This window comes from Dermacentor albipictus, chromosome 7, assembly GCF_038994185.2.
Source record: "Dermacentor albipictus isolate Rhodes 1998 colony chromosome 7, USDA_Dalb.pri_finalv2, whole genome shotgun sequence".
Classification (NCBI taxonomy): Eukaryota; Metazoa; Arthropoda; class Arachnida; order Ixodida; family Ixodidae; genus Dermacentor; species Dermacentor albipictus.
The window spans coordinates 45,759,670-45,774,988 of record NC_091827.1 but is presented as its reverse complement, the minus strand read 5'-3'; the positions used below and the strand labels follow the sequence as shown (position 1 = coordinate 45,774,988).

Below are 15,319 nucleotides of genomic sequence, written 5' to 3'. Positions count from 1 at the left end.
TCTGGTTAAATTACGCTAGTTGACTTAAAAACTAAATCTTCATGTGGTCCTGACAACCTTCCAAACATTTTTTTTTGAAACGTTATGCTGAAACTATTGCAAGGTTCCTTCTTATTATATTTCGTGCTTCGTTACTTGCTGGAAAATTAGCGGATGACTGGAAGATAGCCAGAGTTGTACCTGTATTCAAGAAGGGCGACTGTTCATTGTTACAATATTACCGTCCAATATCACTGACATCCTCATGTTGTAATTTAATTGAACATATTGTTCCCAAGTAGATCAACGAATTTCTAGATGAACATTCAATACTGTCTCATTTTCAACACGGAGTTGGAAAAGGTTATTCAACAGTTGCACAGCCTGTAACCGTAATTAATTCACTCGCCTCATGCCTTGGTAAAAATGCTGAAATTACTGCTGTATTTCTTGATTTTAGCAAAGCCTTCGATACAGGTCCACATGACAAACTAATACTAAAGCTTACACATCTTGAGCTCCCAGAAATATTCATCGCATGGATAACAAAATATCTAGGAAATCGTCGTCAGTACGTGGGAATTAATAAGCAACAGTCTGGCTGTATTCCGGTCAACTTGTGAGTTCTTCAAGGAAGTGTCCTAGGACCATTGCTCTTTTTACTTTGCATAAATGATATTACTACTTGAATCCATTCCAGTGTGCAAATTAGCATGTTTGCTGACGACTGTGTGCTTTTTAGAGAAATCACTTCAACAAATGACCAAACTGATTTAAATACTTCTCTAGCTGTCATTATTGATTGGTGCAAAATGTGGGGATTGCAGCTTAACGCTGAAAACACGGTCTGTCTTCGCTTCACTCGTCATAAAGCTCCACTAACCTTTAGTTACACGTTGGGTTCGTTGCCTATGCAGGAAGAAACAAACTATAAGTATTTGGACGTCACAATTACTAACAATTTATCAGGGAATTTACACATATCTGCTCTTCGGCCTAGCGTACATGATATTTTTTGCGACATAAACTTAAAAATTCCCCACCTAACGGAAAACTGATTGCTCATCATTCATTCATTAGAGTGAAACTTCAATATGCATGTGTTGTTTGGCACCCGTTTACTAAACAAAATGTAAAATGTCTCGAAAGGGTACAGAAGAAAGGCGTGAAATTCATATATTCAAAATTATCTCGATATGATTCTTCCTCAACAATAATGCGTGATAATGGCATCGGAATCCTTGAGCAGCGAAGGGAACACTTAAGAATTCGATTTCTTCCCATGCTTTTTAATTGAGATTTATCAATTAATCCTGCATCCTATCTGCCTAGTTCACCGTCTAGGCTACCTCGACACCATCATCCGAATTCACTAACACCTTATTTTGCACGGAGGGATGTATTAAAGTATTCATTTTTCCCGAACTATAACGGACTGGAATAACTCGTTGTTGCCTGTTTCAATGGATTGATTCATTGTATTAGTGTTGTGCCTTACCACCCTGGTTGATTGATTAATGCATTGTATTGTTGCTGTGTTTAATCACCCTGCTTGAACCTGAACTAGGTCTGCAGTATGAAATATATAAGATAGAATAAATAAATTAACCCACACACTTCTATCTATGCTTGCACATCACCCATGACCTGCACCTCATTTCAGAAAATATAAACAATGCGCCTCGTTTTCTTGACAGGGTACATCGGGGAAACCAAATGCAAACTCCACATGACGGCTGAAAATAGGGAATAACACGAGGCTTACATTATTTCGCCCTTTATCAAGCTAACAATGTGAAAGCTTCTCCCTTACATTACATTTACTATGCTCAAAACTTCCGCCAAATCTGAGCACGGTGTCATGTAGACTTCTTTTAAGACTATTTGAAACAGCGCGAAAAACGACCGCATGACACCTTGGAACACTTAAATAAGCAATTTTCTACGAAAACCTGCAAATAACCTACACAAATTGAACATGCATCGTAAGTCAGGGAACACATGTTACCTATTTCAGCGAAATATGAACGTGTCTCCTATATAGTTCACTGAGGACACCGGGAAAACGTACTACAGGCCTCGCATAACGCGTGGTATTTTGGAGTATTATGATGATTATTCCCGAAGCCCGAAGTAATCCTACGCGTTTCAATGTTTCGGTGCGCGTCACCAATAGACTGACCCCCATTTTGTCCAAATGTGAAACGCCTGCGGTTTTTCGTCCTTACACGGCAGTGAGCAAATTTTGCAGAACGCCTGTCAACAGGCCAAAAGAGAAAGTTCAACGTTTTTTATTTATCTCCCACATAAAACACCCTTCAAAATTTGCCCCCTTATCACGCTTAACACTTTTGCCCTTCTCTCTCTCTCTCTTGCCCACTTCCTCAAAAAATTTTTGGGTGATTAAATTTTTTTTAAATACCTTCGAACACCTTTCAGTGCTTCTAGCCGCTCTAACAACTTCGCTGTAAAAGGACGCACTCCACCGTCGTACAACAATCACAAGTGGTAAAGGCCATGTAAAGGCCATGTAAAGGCCACGCTTACACTTTGCGAACAATGCACGCGTGCCTTTTCGGGATCGAAGGCGTGGGACATTTCTAAAAAGACATAGTAGGGTAATGCCTTTGACAACGGCGGATCAACACGGCTGAAAGTACTCACTTCAAAAGGCCATAGAATCCATCAGGGTGGAGGTCTGTGATGACCACGGTGTCGTTTTCGGGAAGCTGACCGTAGAACATGGCTTCGAAAACTGCACTACTCAAGGCCAGTAGTTGCTTGTGAGCCTTGAAGGTCTTCGAGGTGTCGAATTTCTCCGGTTTCACGACGAACTCTACGTCAGCGTGATCTCCGCTTTGCAGGAATTTCTCCAAGTTCAACTGCAAAATGACATCGGCTCTCTCAGAAGCATCTCGACATAACTTATCCGAATTGGCTTCCACGCAAGTTTCTTTCAATGTAAAGTTTCTATCTGCCTAAACAAGACAGTCCACATCGCGTGCAAGCTATACCTGTTCTGGTTTATGAAATACCGAGGCAGGACATACATGCATGAAATACCGAGGCAGGACATACATGCAAGGCTAGCGAAAACGCTAGTGTCAGTTTCAAAGTGGCCATCCAATAAACGCATGCAGTTGTGTGCAGGGATAGACGCAGCGATGCAAGTTTTGGAGCAGCAAATTTGTCACTTCGGAACAGTATCAATTATCCGTTTGGAGCAGTAAATACGCGTTTTGGTGCAGCTTGTTGAATGTCAATATCAGTGAAATACAGGTATCAGAAGAAAAGGTGTTCCTATTTCACATTGCAGAACCCTATTAGGTTATGGCTGATCAGTTCTGCAGAAGACGGCAGGCGAGCAAAATACATGAAAAGGAGGAGGAGGAATAAACATTTCACGAGGAGAAAAAATTGTGGGAAGGGAGCGGCATAGGGTGGGTGCCTATTTCAAGACTCCAGTGGCCACCACGACCCGCCGCCGCCTTCTGGACCTGACTGCCGCATGAAGCTACAAAGGAAACCCGCACAGGTTTCTCAGAAACCACCATTAAATTACCTGCTGGATGTCCCTACTAAACGTGGGCAAGAAAAAAGTAACGGAAGGCTTTTTCCGTGAGCACCGCTCACTTGATATTCATAGGACAGCTAGTATTATTGCTAGGTAAGCTTTCTTTTCTTTTTCCAATGGAAGCATTTCTTGGCGAACACTTGCCACATTGACAGTATCTATCTAGCCGCCTACGTTTTGGGGCTCTCATGGTCGTTTCGTTAACTTGTGGCGAATTACAGTGGGGACAAGAGGAGCACTCAAAAGCATGCTGAAAGTGCTCTTTCCAGGCACAGCATGTTTCAGTGGTCGAACAGGAGTGGGAGTGGCGTTTTCCAGTGGTGGAACAAGAGCAGTTTCGCTGCGCCGAGTGCAGCTGGGGGCAGTCCGCACTGCTCTCGCCTGAAAAGCTTACTACATAGAAAGTCACGTGATTCAAACCGTCACATCCTCCTCATTTGTATTAACTTCGCTTCAGCCGGTGATCGCAGCGGCAATGCCGGCAACCAAGCGTAGTAGCTGTTTTGGCCCCCGTGACTTTGACGCCGTTGATATGAACGAGCTTCGCAACGATTAAGCGACAGATACTCGCATTTCTAGCACACCTTGCTTCTCGTCGGATCCGCCGAGGACAGCGGCAGCAAAGCGTGTTCGCCTTGCTGAAGTGCTTGAGGCGCTCGGCGGTGACAGCAGCGAAAGCTACTGTCATCGGATGCTTCGGAGGATGCGTCGGCGTTGCACAAATGCATGTTATACGCGGCCGCGAACCGCTGAGCTAAAGCCCCTGCATCTACGCGCCACCGCCGCGGCGGTGGCGCGTAGATGGAGGGGCTTTACGCTGAGCACCCGACGACCACAACACGATTACACGTGTTTTGCCGCTCTCCCACAGGGAATGCTGGGACGTCGATGGCTAGTGTCACGTGGTGCATTTCTCCTCACACGCCCCCCTCCGAGTGTTCGGGCTCTCACTGTGCTGCCACCCGACTCCGCACTGCGCCGCGCTCTGCTTCAATTCTCTCAATGGAATTCGCCATTGGTATGTAATATGATTGGCATAGTATGACAAGAGTGTATGACGAACATAAACGATCTGTCGTGACACGAATATTGTGACATTCTTGTCATTTAATGAGCTTGCTTGCGCCATTTATTCACACGTACATAATCTCTCCCCGTATCGTTGTTACTATCATTGTGAAGAAGGCCCCCGTATGGGAGCCGAAACGTCTTGGTTTCTTTTCTTTTAATGTTATTGGTCGGCGTCGGTTTTACCCTTGACTATGAGCAATTCCGACCAAACGAGTTTTCGCCGAACTCTTGATTTCACCAAAGCCACTACGCCACCACGGAGGGTTCTCTACGAATCCTAGGTTGTTTTAAATGCTGCTATTGGTCATTTGTAAAGGAGATGTACAGCTTTTTCACTGATAGCTTATCGATTAGCTAATTAAAAGTGTTCGAGCACAATGAACGAGAACTATTCCCAGTGGCCACCATGAACAACTCCCATTAAGGTACAGTGAACGCCGTTCTCGTGGTGCCCCCAGGTAATTTTTAACCCTTGCCAACCGTCAGTTAAGATAGCAGAATAACGCATAATAAAGGTGAAATGACTTACTGGTCATTGCACGTTTGCCAGTACTTTACATCACTTGCCGAGAAACAGCTCTAAGATACTTTGTTTTTCTAAATAATAAAGGGATAAAAATATTTATTGGCTTTCCAGGCTGCGTCGTCGTCCAATATTTTGAATAAGCTCGATTATTCTGGCTCAGTCGCGGTTCATGCACTGGGTGCATGAAGCCAGTGTAAAACGGCAACCGATATGTCGTGCACCGAGCTATGGTTTATTAAAAACTTTCGACTTGAACTGAGTTATAATGCATTGTATAGCATAAACAGTTTTCAACATCTTGTCGCCTACAATTATGCCACTAAACACCCCCCACACTCCAAAGATGCCAACGCTGAAACGGACTGCAGGGCTAAGCGCTGGCCAACGCAATCCTGTGACTGTGTGATTGCCACTGGACACGTAGATTCTGCTAAATTTGGAAACTGGATTCGAAATTAGTGTTTTGGCTGAGGCTGGCGCATCTCCATGGTTTCGCGCAACTTGGCGCAATTGGGGCAACACTTCAGTCCATGCGTGTTTGATGCTGATATACTGTGTCGAGGAGTTATAACAGCACAATGCTTTTTATTTGTTGCTACAGACCCAAGGCTTACGCACGTAGTAAGTCTCAAAAAAGAAAAAACGAACACTCACCGGCATTGTCGTTCCCCTCGTCGGCTGTCACTCGATATCACAGATAGGGAAGGTCAGGTCAATCTGCGATAACCAATCGCCACCGTGAAACGGGCGCCTTACCATGATATTAAGCCGGTCGCAGTTCCCAAACAGTGCCTATGCTATAGTGTTCTTTACATATGTATTGTTTCCAACCCTGCTAAAATCCCCAATGGGGATTGCAGTGTTGATAAATAAAAAAATAAAATAAAATAAAACTGTTCTGATATGAGCCCCTCCAGTTCACGGGGGAACAGACAGAACAGATATAAACCCGCTACGCCAACATTCTGGAGACGACTGTACACGGAACAGATTTCCGCACTGCCAGCGAACGGTGAGCGCCAAATGCCACGGGCCTATCGTGCGTATAGAAATCTAAGGCGTATTGGAGTTTTGCGACAGCGCGTTTTGTCAGCCGTAACAGCGGTAAATCGAACAACCAACAAATTTAATAATGACTAAACGTCGCTTTATGTCCTAAAAACGGGATGAGAATAAATGAAAACTGATTTTAGCGTATATTTTTTTCTTCTATAGCGTCAAATAGCAAGCGGCAATGGCGAATTCAAATGAAACGTGGCCGTTGCCATGTTGGCATACCATGAATACGCAAGTCACGCAAGTCCGGCCGACGCTATATCCAATAGCCAGCTTGCGTACGTGACCGCCAAGTATGTCTTATAGCCTTCAGCGCATGCATCCTCTAGGCCCTCTGTACTATATACTCTATAGCTATTTTCGTCAGCTGAAATGGAGCGTGCGCTAAGCGAGAGGAGCGCACTGCATTATTAGGGGAAGGGAGGGGCGAAGGGGAGGGGAGCTACCATCCGCGTTTAGTTTTCAGCAGTGTCACTGTTCTTATATTACCACCTTAACGAAACGGAAGTAGCGCCCTTCTCGTGGCAAGGGGTTCAATAACGGCGTGCGGAACTGAGCCTGGCATTAAGACCTTCGCTTGTACATATCTACTGATGACAAACTGGAACTGAAGAAGTTCCTGGGAAGCCCTCCAGGATTGAAGAACTACGAGAGACTTTCCTTTCAAGACCGACCAATATGCGTTTCCTCTGTCGAAAGCCCTTTGACAAGCACATCAAAGCGCAATACATAAAGGCCGCATTACGATGTGAAAAACTGGCCATTCAGTGACACTCCGCTTCTTAAGTGTTTTAGGTTTATTATTGATCGCAGGATAAATGCCTCCGATCGAACACAAGGAACTTCGCCCAAGTGATGCCACAGCCATCACTGATACTCTGGTAGATAACTTTGAGCATTTTTTGTCAATGAGTACCGAATGTCATGTTGACAGTCTTGTTGATAATTTTTGTCGTTAGTGAAATCTTGCATCAATAACTACGTTCAATTTAAAAAAAAGATAAATAATAAACTTCCTTGGATTAACCGGCATATTCTGAACCTCTCACGCCATGTCGAAAGACTACGTAAATCAAACCATTCTAATCCTGCACTTCGCGTTCCTTTTGAAAAAGCCGAGGAACTTCGTACTCGTACTAAAAATGCTAAATATTTCGATTGTTCAGTGCAGCTGCCTCTACTACTTAAATCAAATCCTTGCAGGTTGTGGACATCAATTTTACCTAGTGCAAGGTGCAGTACCTCTTTCTAGATTAAGGACGCTATTACTAATGACTCCACCGTAGTTTCCGAATGCTTTTAACTCGTACTTCCAATCTGTTTTCATTCTCGATAATCATGTAGTTGCAAAATATAGTTGCTTTGCGCAAACTAATAAATTAGACGATATCATAATAAGTGCTGATGGTGTCTTAAACCTAATCTTGAATCTCGACACTAAAAAGTGTGCCGTTCCTATGGTATCCCGAATCCTTTCCTTGTGAGATACACCCTATGGACAGGTCAGTACCTTACTGTAATCTTCCAGAAATCCTTAGACTCTGGCGAAGTACCAAGTTAACGGAAAACAGCCAAAGTCTTGCCTTTGTATAAATCAGGGGATAAACGATTCCCTCTATCTACAGGCTGATATCTCTCACACCCCAGTCATGCAAGGTATTAGAGCACATTATTCAGAAACATATAATCGAATTCCTTAACTCCAATCATGTTCTAAAATCTGCCTAGCATGGTTTCCGTCGCGGTTATAGCACTGTAACGCAATTAGTCGATTTTCTTCATGATATCGCTTCTAACGTAGACATAGGTAATCAAGTGAATGCCATCTTTATTGATTTATCTAAAGCTTTTGACTCTGTGATTCATTCTTAACTACTGATAAAATTAAACACCATATTCAATTCATGGATGGCCAGCTTTCTTCACTATCGCTCACAATTTGTTTCTCTTAGTGGACTCAACTCCTGTCAACGTTACGTCAGGCGTTCCTCCGGGATCCGTTTTAGGCCCTTCATTATTTCTAGTATACATCGATGATTTACCTTCTAGCATCTCAACTCAAGTCAGACTTTATACAGATGACTGCGTATTATAAGAATCTATTAACTCCATTGATGACCCCCACCGTCTTGCCCAATCTCTTATGTCTTTCTGCGCTTGGTGCAAAATGTGGCAAATAAACATCAACTGTAGTAAAACAGTGGTGATGTCATTGTCCAATAGACAGAGCCCCCTCTCGTTCGATTCTTCTCTGGGTGGCATCCAACTTAAAAGAGTATCTCAGTATAAATACTTAGGTGTCATTTTAACCGAACGTCTTTCATGGCCTAAACATATTCAACATGTTAACGGTAAAGCACTAAAAAAAACTAAGTTATTTGCGCTGTACTTTACCCAAGACCCCGCGCGATACTAAACTGCTGCTATATAAAACGCTGATTCGCCCCGTACTAGAATATGCATCTGTCGTCTGGGTCCCCTACAAACAATGTGAAATAAGCTCGCTCAATACCGTTCAACGAAAATCTATCCGTTTCATTGGCCAGAATTACAGCCACACTTTCTTACCAACACAGGCTCAACGATCTTCAAACATTGAACCATTACTTTCACGTCATCACATTGAAGCCCTAAAGCTATTATATGCAATTATGAACTCCACCTCTGGACTTTCTGACTGTGGCTATATCACATTTACTAACACAAGTTGTACCCGTAATTCCCACGCCTTGAACAAAACACCTATTTATGCCCGTACTAATACATTCAAGTACAGTTTTTTTGCCATGTGCAATAGAGCTTTGTGATATTCTACCCGGAAACATTCGTTCACTATCACTAAAAGATTTGATAGCTACCACTGGTAAGCACTTCGCTAACATGTAAAGCGCTTCTTTTTGATAATTCACGTTTTTGTGTTGGTGTGTTTTTTATGTGTATTGTATAGCAATGTATTACGTCCCCACTCGTGCGACAGCCCTATATTGGGCTGCAGTATTTGTGTAAATGAATGAATGAATGAATGAATAAATAAATAAATAAATAAATAAATAAATAAATAAATAAATAAATAAATAAATAAATTTCAGTAGGCCTACTGGTTTGTGTCGATTCTTTCCTGATTCGGCGATAAAACTTCAGAATACGTAATTCAGTTTCGCACTACTTCTCCTACATTACATAAAATTTGCTACTTTTTAACAGATGACTGCTAAAGAGCGATCAACTTTTACTACACACAAGTACTAGGTGCCTTAGTATTCATATTTGAGATTAAGAATAGTGCAAAAATTCGGGTACCTGATGCCACCTGAGTCCCTTTAAATAAAAGAGTTCTGAAGGTTCAAACATTACATACCTGTAACAGTTCGGGTGTTTAAAATTTGGTGTACGTCATGTGTGTTTTGAGAACGTTTACCGTGCAGATAATTTGGAGGTCATTGTATGTATTACTGCTTCGCATACAGTACAACGTAAAACTATTACCAATACACACAGGGTAGCCAGCCGGTATTTACACTGGCAAACCTCCCTGTCTTTCCTTCCCTTTTGTCTTGTATTACCAATGCATCAGTGCCGGCAAAGATTCCATTAAATGCCTTTTTTGCCAGCGAAAATTTTCTACTTATTCTTCAAGCGTAAATGTACGAGGCCCGCTGTTATTCATGACCTGCGGCAACATTGCTTTGTGCAAAGGCGGACTCTGTATTTCGGCGATACACGCGCCAAAGTGGCGCCATCTATCGTTTCCCAGCGCATGCATCGAACAGCACATAAACATGTTCCTCCGATTCGGAAACTCAAGCGGATCGATCTCTGCGCAGTCGTATTACACGGGTTTATGTACCGAACAACACAGACGACAGACATATTTTCTTAAAGCGCAAGCGTCGCAACCAGACGTGTACGTAACGAATTACATGTAATTAATTACTTGTAATCAATTATATTTTTCGTGGTGGTGTTCTTTAAGGATTTCCTTGTTTACCATGTAACGACAACTGTAACACAGTAAATTTTTTCCGGAACCAATTACATGTAACCAGTCACTTTGCTGACGATACAACCTGGAACAGGCGACGGAACTTGGAGAACCTGAATTTCACGAAAACTACAGTGAAATGTAGAATTATCCAACGCAGCAAGCCCGCCAATGTGCATGTTTAGACAGGCAGACACCTGAGCTCAGTATTTGTTTCCTTATTAATCTGGTGCTGCTACGCCTCGATGGCAAAAACCACTTAGGACGTCGACCGCCAGCAAATCCGATAGGGATGACGTTTTTTCAGCTCAGTTCCTTCTCCTCTATTACTCGCAAAGACAATCGCGATGCCTACGATAGCCACGACTAGGTTAAAGAGAATATTGAAATTTAACGTGCCTAACCAGCAAGGCATTTATCACAGCAGCATGGCGGGTTGACAGATTAGTGGTGAGAGCTGCGGGTTAATTTTGACAACTTGGGGCTTTTTCTAAAGTCCACCCAAAGCACAGTGCTTGAAGTTTTGAATTGGTTACTTTTTTTTAAAATATAAATTCTCAAGAGTGGTCGCTGCCGCCGGAAACCGAAACCACGATCTCGAGCTCAGCAGCACAACCCCATAGCCTCTGACCCACCACCGCGCTACACACTCTATATTATACAACCAATACGCTACGTCAAATACGCTAACAAAATGCCCATCTCGAATTGAAGGAAGTCACAAAATCACTTAACCACAATAAGCCCACATCACATTACGTGTGTAGCTGGAAATGCTTAATCTGCTCATGTTTAACTTCGTACGGGAAAGAACGTACGACTCTCTGGTATACAGTTGCACAGGTAAGGTGACATACACAGATACACTGGCACGAAAACACTCAGTCAGTCGCAAGAGTTTACGGGAATTGTGATTCGCGAGGAGAAAGTTGAACCTTTACGAACCCTGGCCGCACACGTGGTCTCGAATTTAAACTCGTCAACCACAAAGCGATCCATTAAAACAAAAGCGCATTGCCTTACCAAAGCAGAAATTCACATTCGACGTGATACCCGTGTCCCGTAAACTTTCGCGCCCGGCTGCACCTCGCGCTACGTGTTTTCGTGTGTCCGTGTGTGTCGCCTGCCGTGCGCCAACTTCGCATTGCAACCATACGCAATGCTGTCACGTCATATATCAAATGGCCCCCGTCAATGCACTTCTCAAAGAAGTCGTTCTGCAGCGGATCCACGGTCTATAAATGTTGCGCCGAGATGGAGAGCTGTTTCTAAAACAAGAAGGACGGCAGAAGTGATGAGAAAGGCACAAATTCATACTTGCGTCCACGTCGAACCGGGATTCATGTGCCAACTACAAGGTCACACCCGCGCCATACCAAAGCGATGCACGGAAGTCCACGTGAGAAAACGATACTTTGCGCTGCACAGCGAACGGAGCTCACAGAAACACAGCTCGAGGGTCGGGAACGCATACAAAAAATTAAACAGCCGTGGTGTAAATTCGCCGATGAGCATGACTGATGAGAATGGCAGAAACTTATACTTACGTGCACTTTGAACGGGTACTCACCGCGCCAGAGAGACGGCAACACCAACACGATGCACAAATGCCCACGTGAGAAAACGATACCACGCGCGGCGAAGCCGACCGATGTCACTGATACACGGCTCTCAACTAGCAGCGCGCACACACGCACACACACACAATCAGGCGGGCGCACGGACCAATAGACAGCTTTTTCGGTGAGGAGGAACGTAGCCTCGAACCAGCGCGCCGGGCAGCTTTCCTCCTCGCCCTGTTATGTGCGGATTCCCTTTCCCCTCAGCGGCAGCTGGGCAAGGTAATGGTTTAATTGCGAATTAGCGCGATTCTAACGCTTTCTGTCTGGGATTTTTGCGATGTCAGCTGACTTAAGGTCGACGGGCTACCACTCTGCTCTATTCGGCAGCAAAAATAACTTTCGGAAGCAAGGCTGAAGTGCAACTTCAGCCGCGGCGACTTCGTGGACACCGCCGCTGCGATAACAAGAGACGCGTCCGCTTTGTATTGCTAGCATAAACAGAAAGAACTTGATGCCATCGCGCGTATGTACGGAGGGTTTTGTTCCCAGTGAGCGCTCGGCAGCGAACTCGGAACTGGGCGCCCATGATCAAACTGGGTTATGAAAGAAAGGTGCGTATTGGAATCGGTCACCTATTGCGAATGGATGAAGCTATTTCTTCGTGCATGCAAATTAAACTTATGCTGTCCAAACGTGTTCCAAGATTATCCTGCTTGGCAACCAACGTTCAGCGGAAGTTGACCGAAGTCATGGTATGAAAACAGCACATGCCGACTAAGAAATGAAGGTGCGTTCTTTTCCATTCTGTAACCAAAGCTATGCCTACACTGTGCCGGCAGACCCTACTTCGCATGGGCTCTCCCGTTCTTCCGAATCTCACCGGCAAGCTCTCGACGCCACTCAACGCGCGCTGTAATACTGCAGAAAATAAAGTTGCTGTTGCAAAGAGTAGTTATTCGTTTTTCAAGCCTCTCGAGTAGGCGGTGTGCCATTGCACGCACAGGCACCATTCAAGACATAAAGAGCGCACATAATCTTTCAACGCGTCGCGTGCGTCTGGTTGATCGTGGCATATTCGCGGCCACTGTCATCAACTCGTTTTATACATGTTAACAGCCCTTTCGATCGAGTTACTTCACGGTTCTTTGCTTGGACTGCGAGGAATTTTCGCTAATATCTGTCACACTAAATTTCCCTGAACGTTGTATCATGTTTGCCTTCACTTGGCTGCGGCGGTTGTAGTGAGATCTTGGGTTCGATTACCTGACGCGGTGGCTGCCTTCCGGTCAGGGCGCAGTGAGAATACCTACGTGTGCCCAGCTTTCAGTGCACATTAAAGAACTACAGGTTGTCAACATTGACCCTGTGCCTTTACATCGGCGTTTGTTGTAGCCCGCGGTGTTGCTTCGAGAATTCAAGCTGCGTCAGTCCTTTACCTTGAAGCGTAGGTCACGTGTCGTGCCCACGTCGGCGGCTTTCTCGTGGACGTGCCTATTTGCATACCGCTTTTGTCTATTTGCAATTCCGAAACCATACCGAACAATATGCTTCTGCTGCTTTTCTGGTGTATATTTATGCTGCAATTGCAAGAAAGGCGGTTGTCCTTTTCGCGTTGCTTAGTGGCTACGGTGTTGAGCTGCTAAGCACGAGGTCGCGGGATCGACTCCCGCCCACAGCAGGCACATTTCGAGGGAGGCCGAATGCGAAAACGCCTGGGTACTTAGATTTAGGTGCACGTTGAATAACCCCAGATGGTCCAAATTTCTGGAGTCCCCCACTGCGGCATGCCTCATAATCAAATCGTGGTTCTGGCACGTGAAACCCCATAATTTAATTTTCACGTTGACAGCAAGTGCCCTTCACCATTGGTCAAAACTTTTTGAACCACCCCCACTTTGCTTGGCTGTCACGCAACGTTACGAAAACGGCGATAGCTGCCCATCTGATATGACGTGAACACACCGATTATGCATGACCGGAAAGAAGAAAATAAAAATGGTTGTTTATGATTCGACACCTTTTCGCCATTAGCGCTCGGCTATTGGTCAAAAGTTCTCCGGCGACACCCACTTCACCTGCCTGTCACCTGACGTCAAGAAACCGGCGAGAACTCACCGCGTCAAACTGACGCGAACGCATTGAAGTTGCATTAATATGCCGAACAAAACTGAGTTTTTTTCTGAGTAGGCACAGGCTGTCCCGTTGCGAAAGGAATAAAAAATGGCTGCCGCCGATGGCTCAGGCACTGGCTACTCGCACCAGCCAAAGAGCATGGGTTTATTTGCATACAAAGCTGTCAAGACGCCGTGCTGTCAAGCTATCGACGACGGTTTGCCGCACGTGAATTAAGGTTTAGAAGGTCTTTTCAGAGAGGCGACAGATGGGCAGCGCGTTTGCTTCCAAAAGAAACGACGGTTCCAAGTGGACGCACCGTCACGATCTGCTCGTATGCCTTTTGCCTTCCGCTGACGGCACGAGTGCTGCGTGCAAAAAACAGGGGCCGTATAACGTAAAACTATTCCATGCCGATTTTATTCCAAACTCCTGATGTCAACTTTACGCAATCGCCGACGCAAGCATGGGCGGTGACCCGCAGAGATATTTGAACAGCCCAATCAAATGCCTCCCCTGGTTCATAGGAGCATTGCTACGGCGGAAGCCCGTTGACCTCACAGTCGGAGCGATGACGGTCGAGTGACAGGGTTTTATAACCCGCTGCCATCCCGTGCAGGTAGGGAGACGAGTAACGCGGAGCTCTCGGAAACCAGGCGTCGGAAGGTGCGTACGTGTTCCTGTCTGCCGCCGTCGGCTATTACAGTAAGCAGATGAATGTAAAGACAAATTACAATACAAAGAAGAAATGAGGAAAAAAATTATAAATGGGCCTTTTCTGTTTGCGGACTGGCATATTTTTTCTTAATTTCAACAGAATTGGTCTCCATACAGTAAAGTGCAAATGTAATAAATACTGTGAGCGAAATAACATTTGTTTGTCTCTTTACAATCTTCAATTAACATTTGTGTGTTGCAGCTTCACCAGCCCCGCAAGTATAGGTGACGGACCTAATAGGCACGAGCCAAGTGGTCTTAGTTACTAGAGTCTCTGTACATCCTTTCACACGCCCCCTATGCTTATTCTCTCCCTCTTTATATTCCCCTTTCCCCCACCCCCAGTGTAGGGTAGCGAACCGGGCGCTCGTCTGGTTGACCTCCCTGTCTTTCCTGTCGTCAGGAATGCGGTATCCTTGAGACGACAGAACACCTCTCGTGCATCGGCCCGCGATTTGATTTGCAGAGAAAATCGCTGACAGACACGTCAAAATTTGTCGTTGGACCATTAACTGAAAAGATTCTATTGGGACCTTCGCCTCATCCTCGTCATCAGCCTGATAGTCTGTAGGCTCTCAACAAATTTTTGTATGACAGCAGACTGGACAGGAGACTCTGAAGATTCTTAGGGCGTGCAAGATTTTCACGGCCATCTTCATCCTCATAATCAACGTCTTCTCTATTCTGTCTACACCCTTTACCCTTCCCCCAACGCCGAGTAACAGGTCAGAACATTGATT

At 44.8% G+C, this 15,319-nt stretch overlaps 1 protein-coding gene across 5 annotated transcripts in view; it reads right to left on the bottom strand.

Annotated features, from left to right (window-relative positions):
• LOC139047961 (BTB/POZ domain-containing protein 6-like) overlaps positions 1 to 15,319 on the bottom strand; it is a 190,520-nt gene that overhangs the window by 24,341 nt on the left and 150,860 nt on the right. Inside the window, exons 1-3 of one of the 5 annotated variants that reach the window (XM_070522176.1) lie at positions 11,759 to 11,884; positions 5,805 to 5,867; positions 2,644 to 2,861 (exon numbers count right to left, since the gene is read on the bottom strand). The exons of 1 other annotated variant lie outside the window; for it this stretch is intronic. In XM_070522176.1, coding sequence (XP_070378277.1) covers positions 2,644 to 2,861; positions 5,805 to 5,810 — 224 coding nt within the window. In that variant the 5' untranslated portion in view covers positions 5,811 to 5,867; positions 11,759 to 11,884. Of the gene's footprint in view, positions 1 to 2,643; positions 2,862 to 5,804; positions 5,868 to 11,505; positions 11,704 to 11,735; positions 11,885 to 15,319 lie in introns of those variants that run through there. 3 more of the 5 variants (XM_070522177.1, XM_070522179.1, XM_070522178.1) reach the window with 3 other exon arrangements.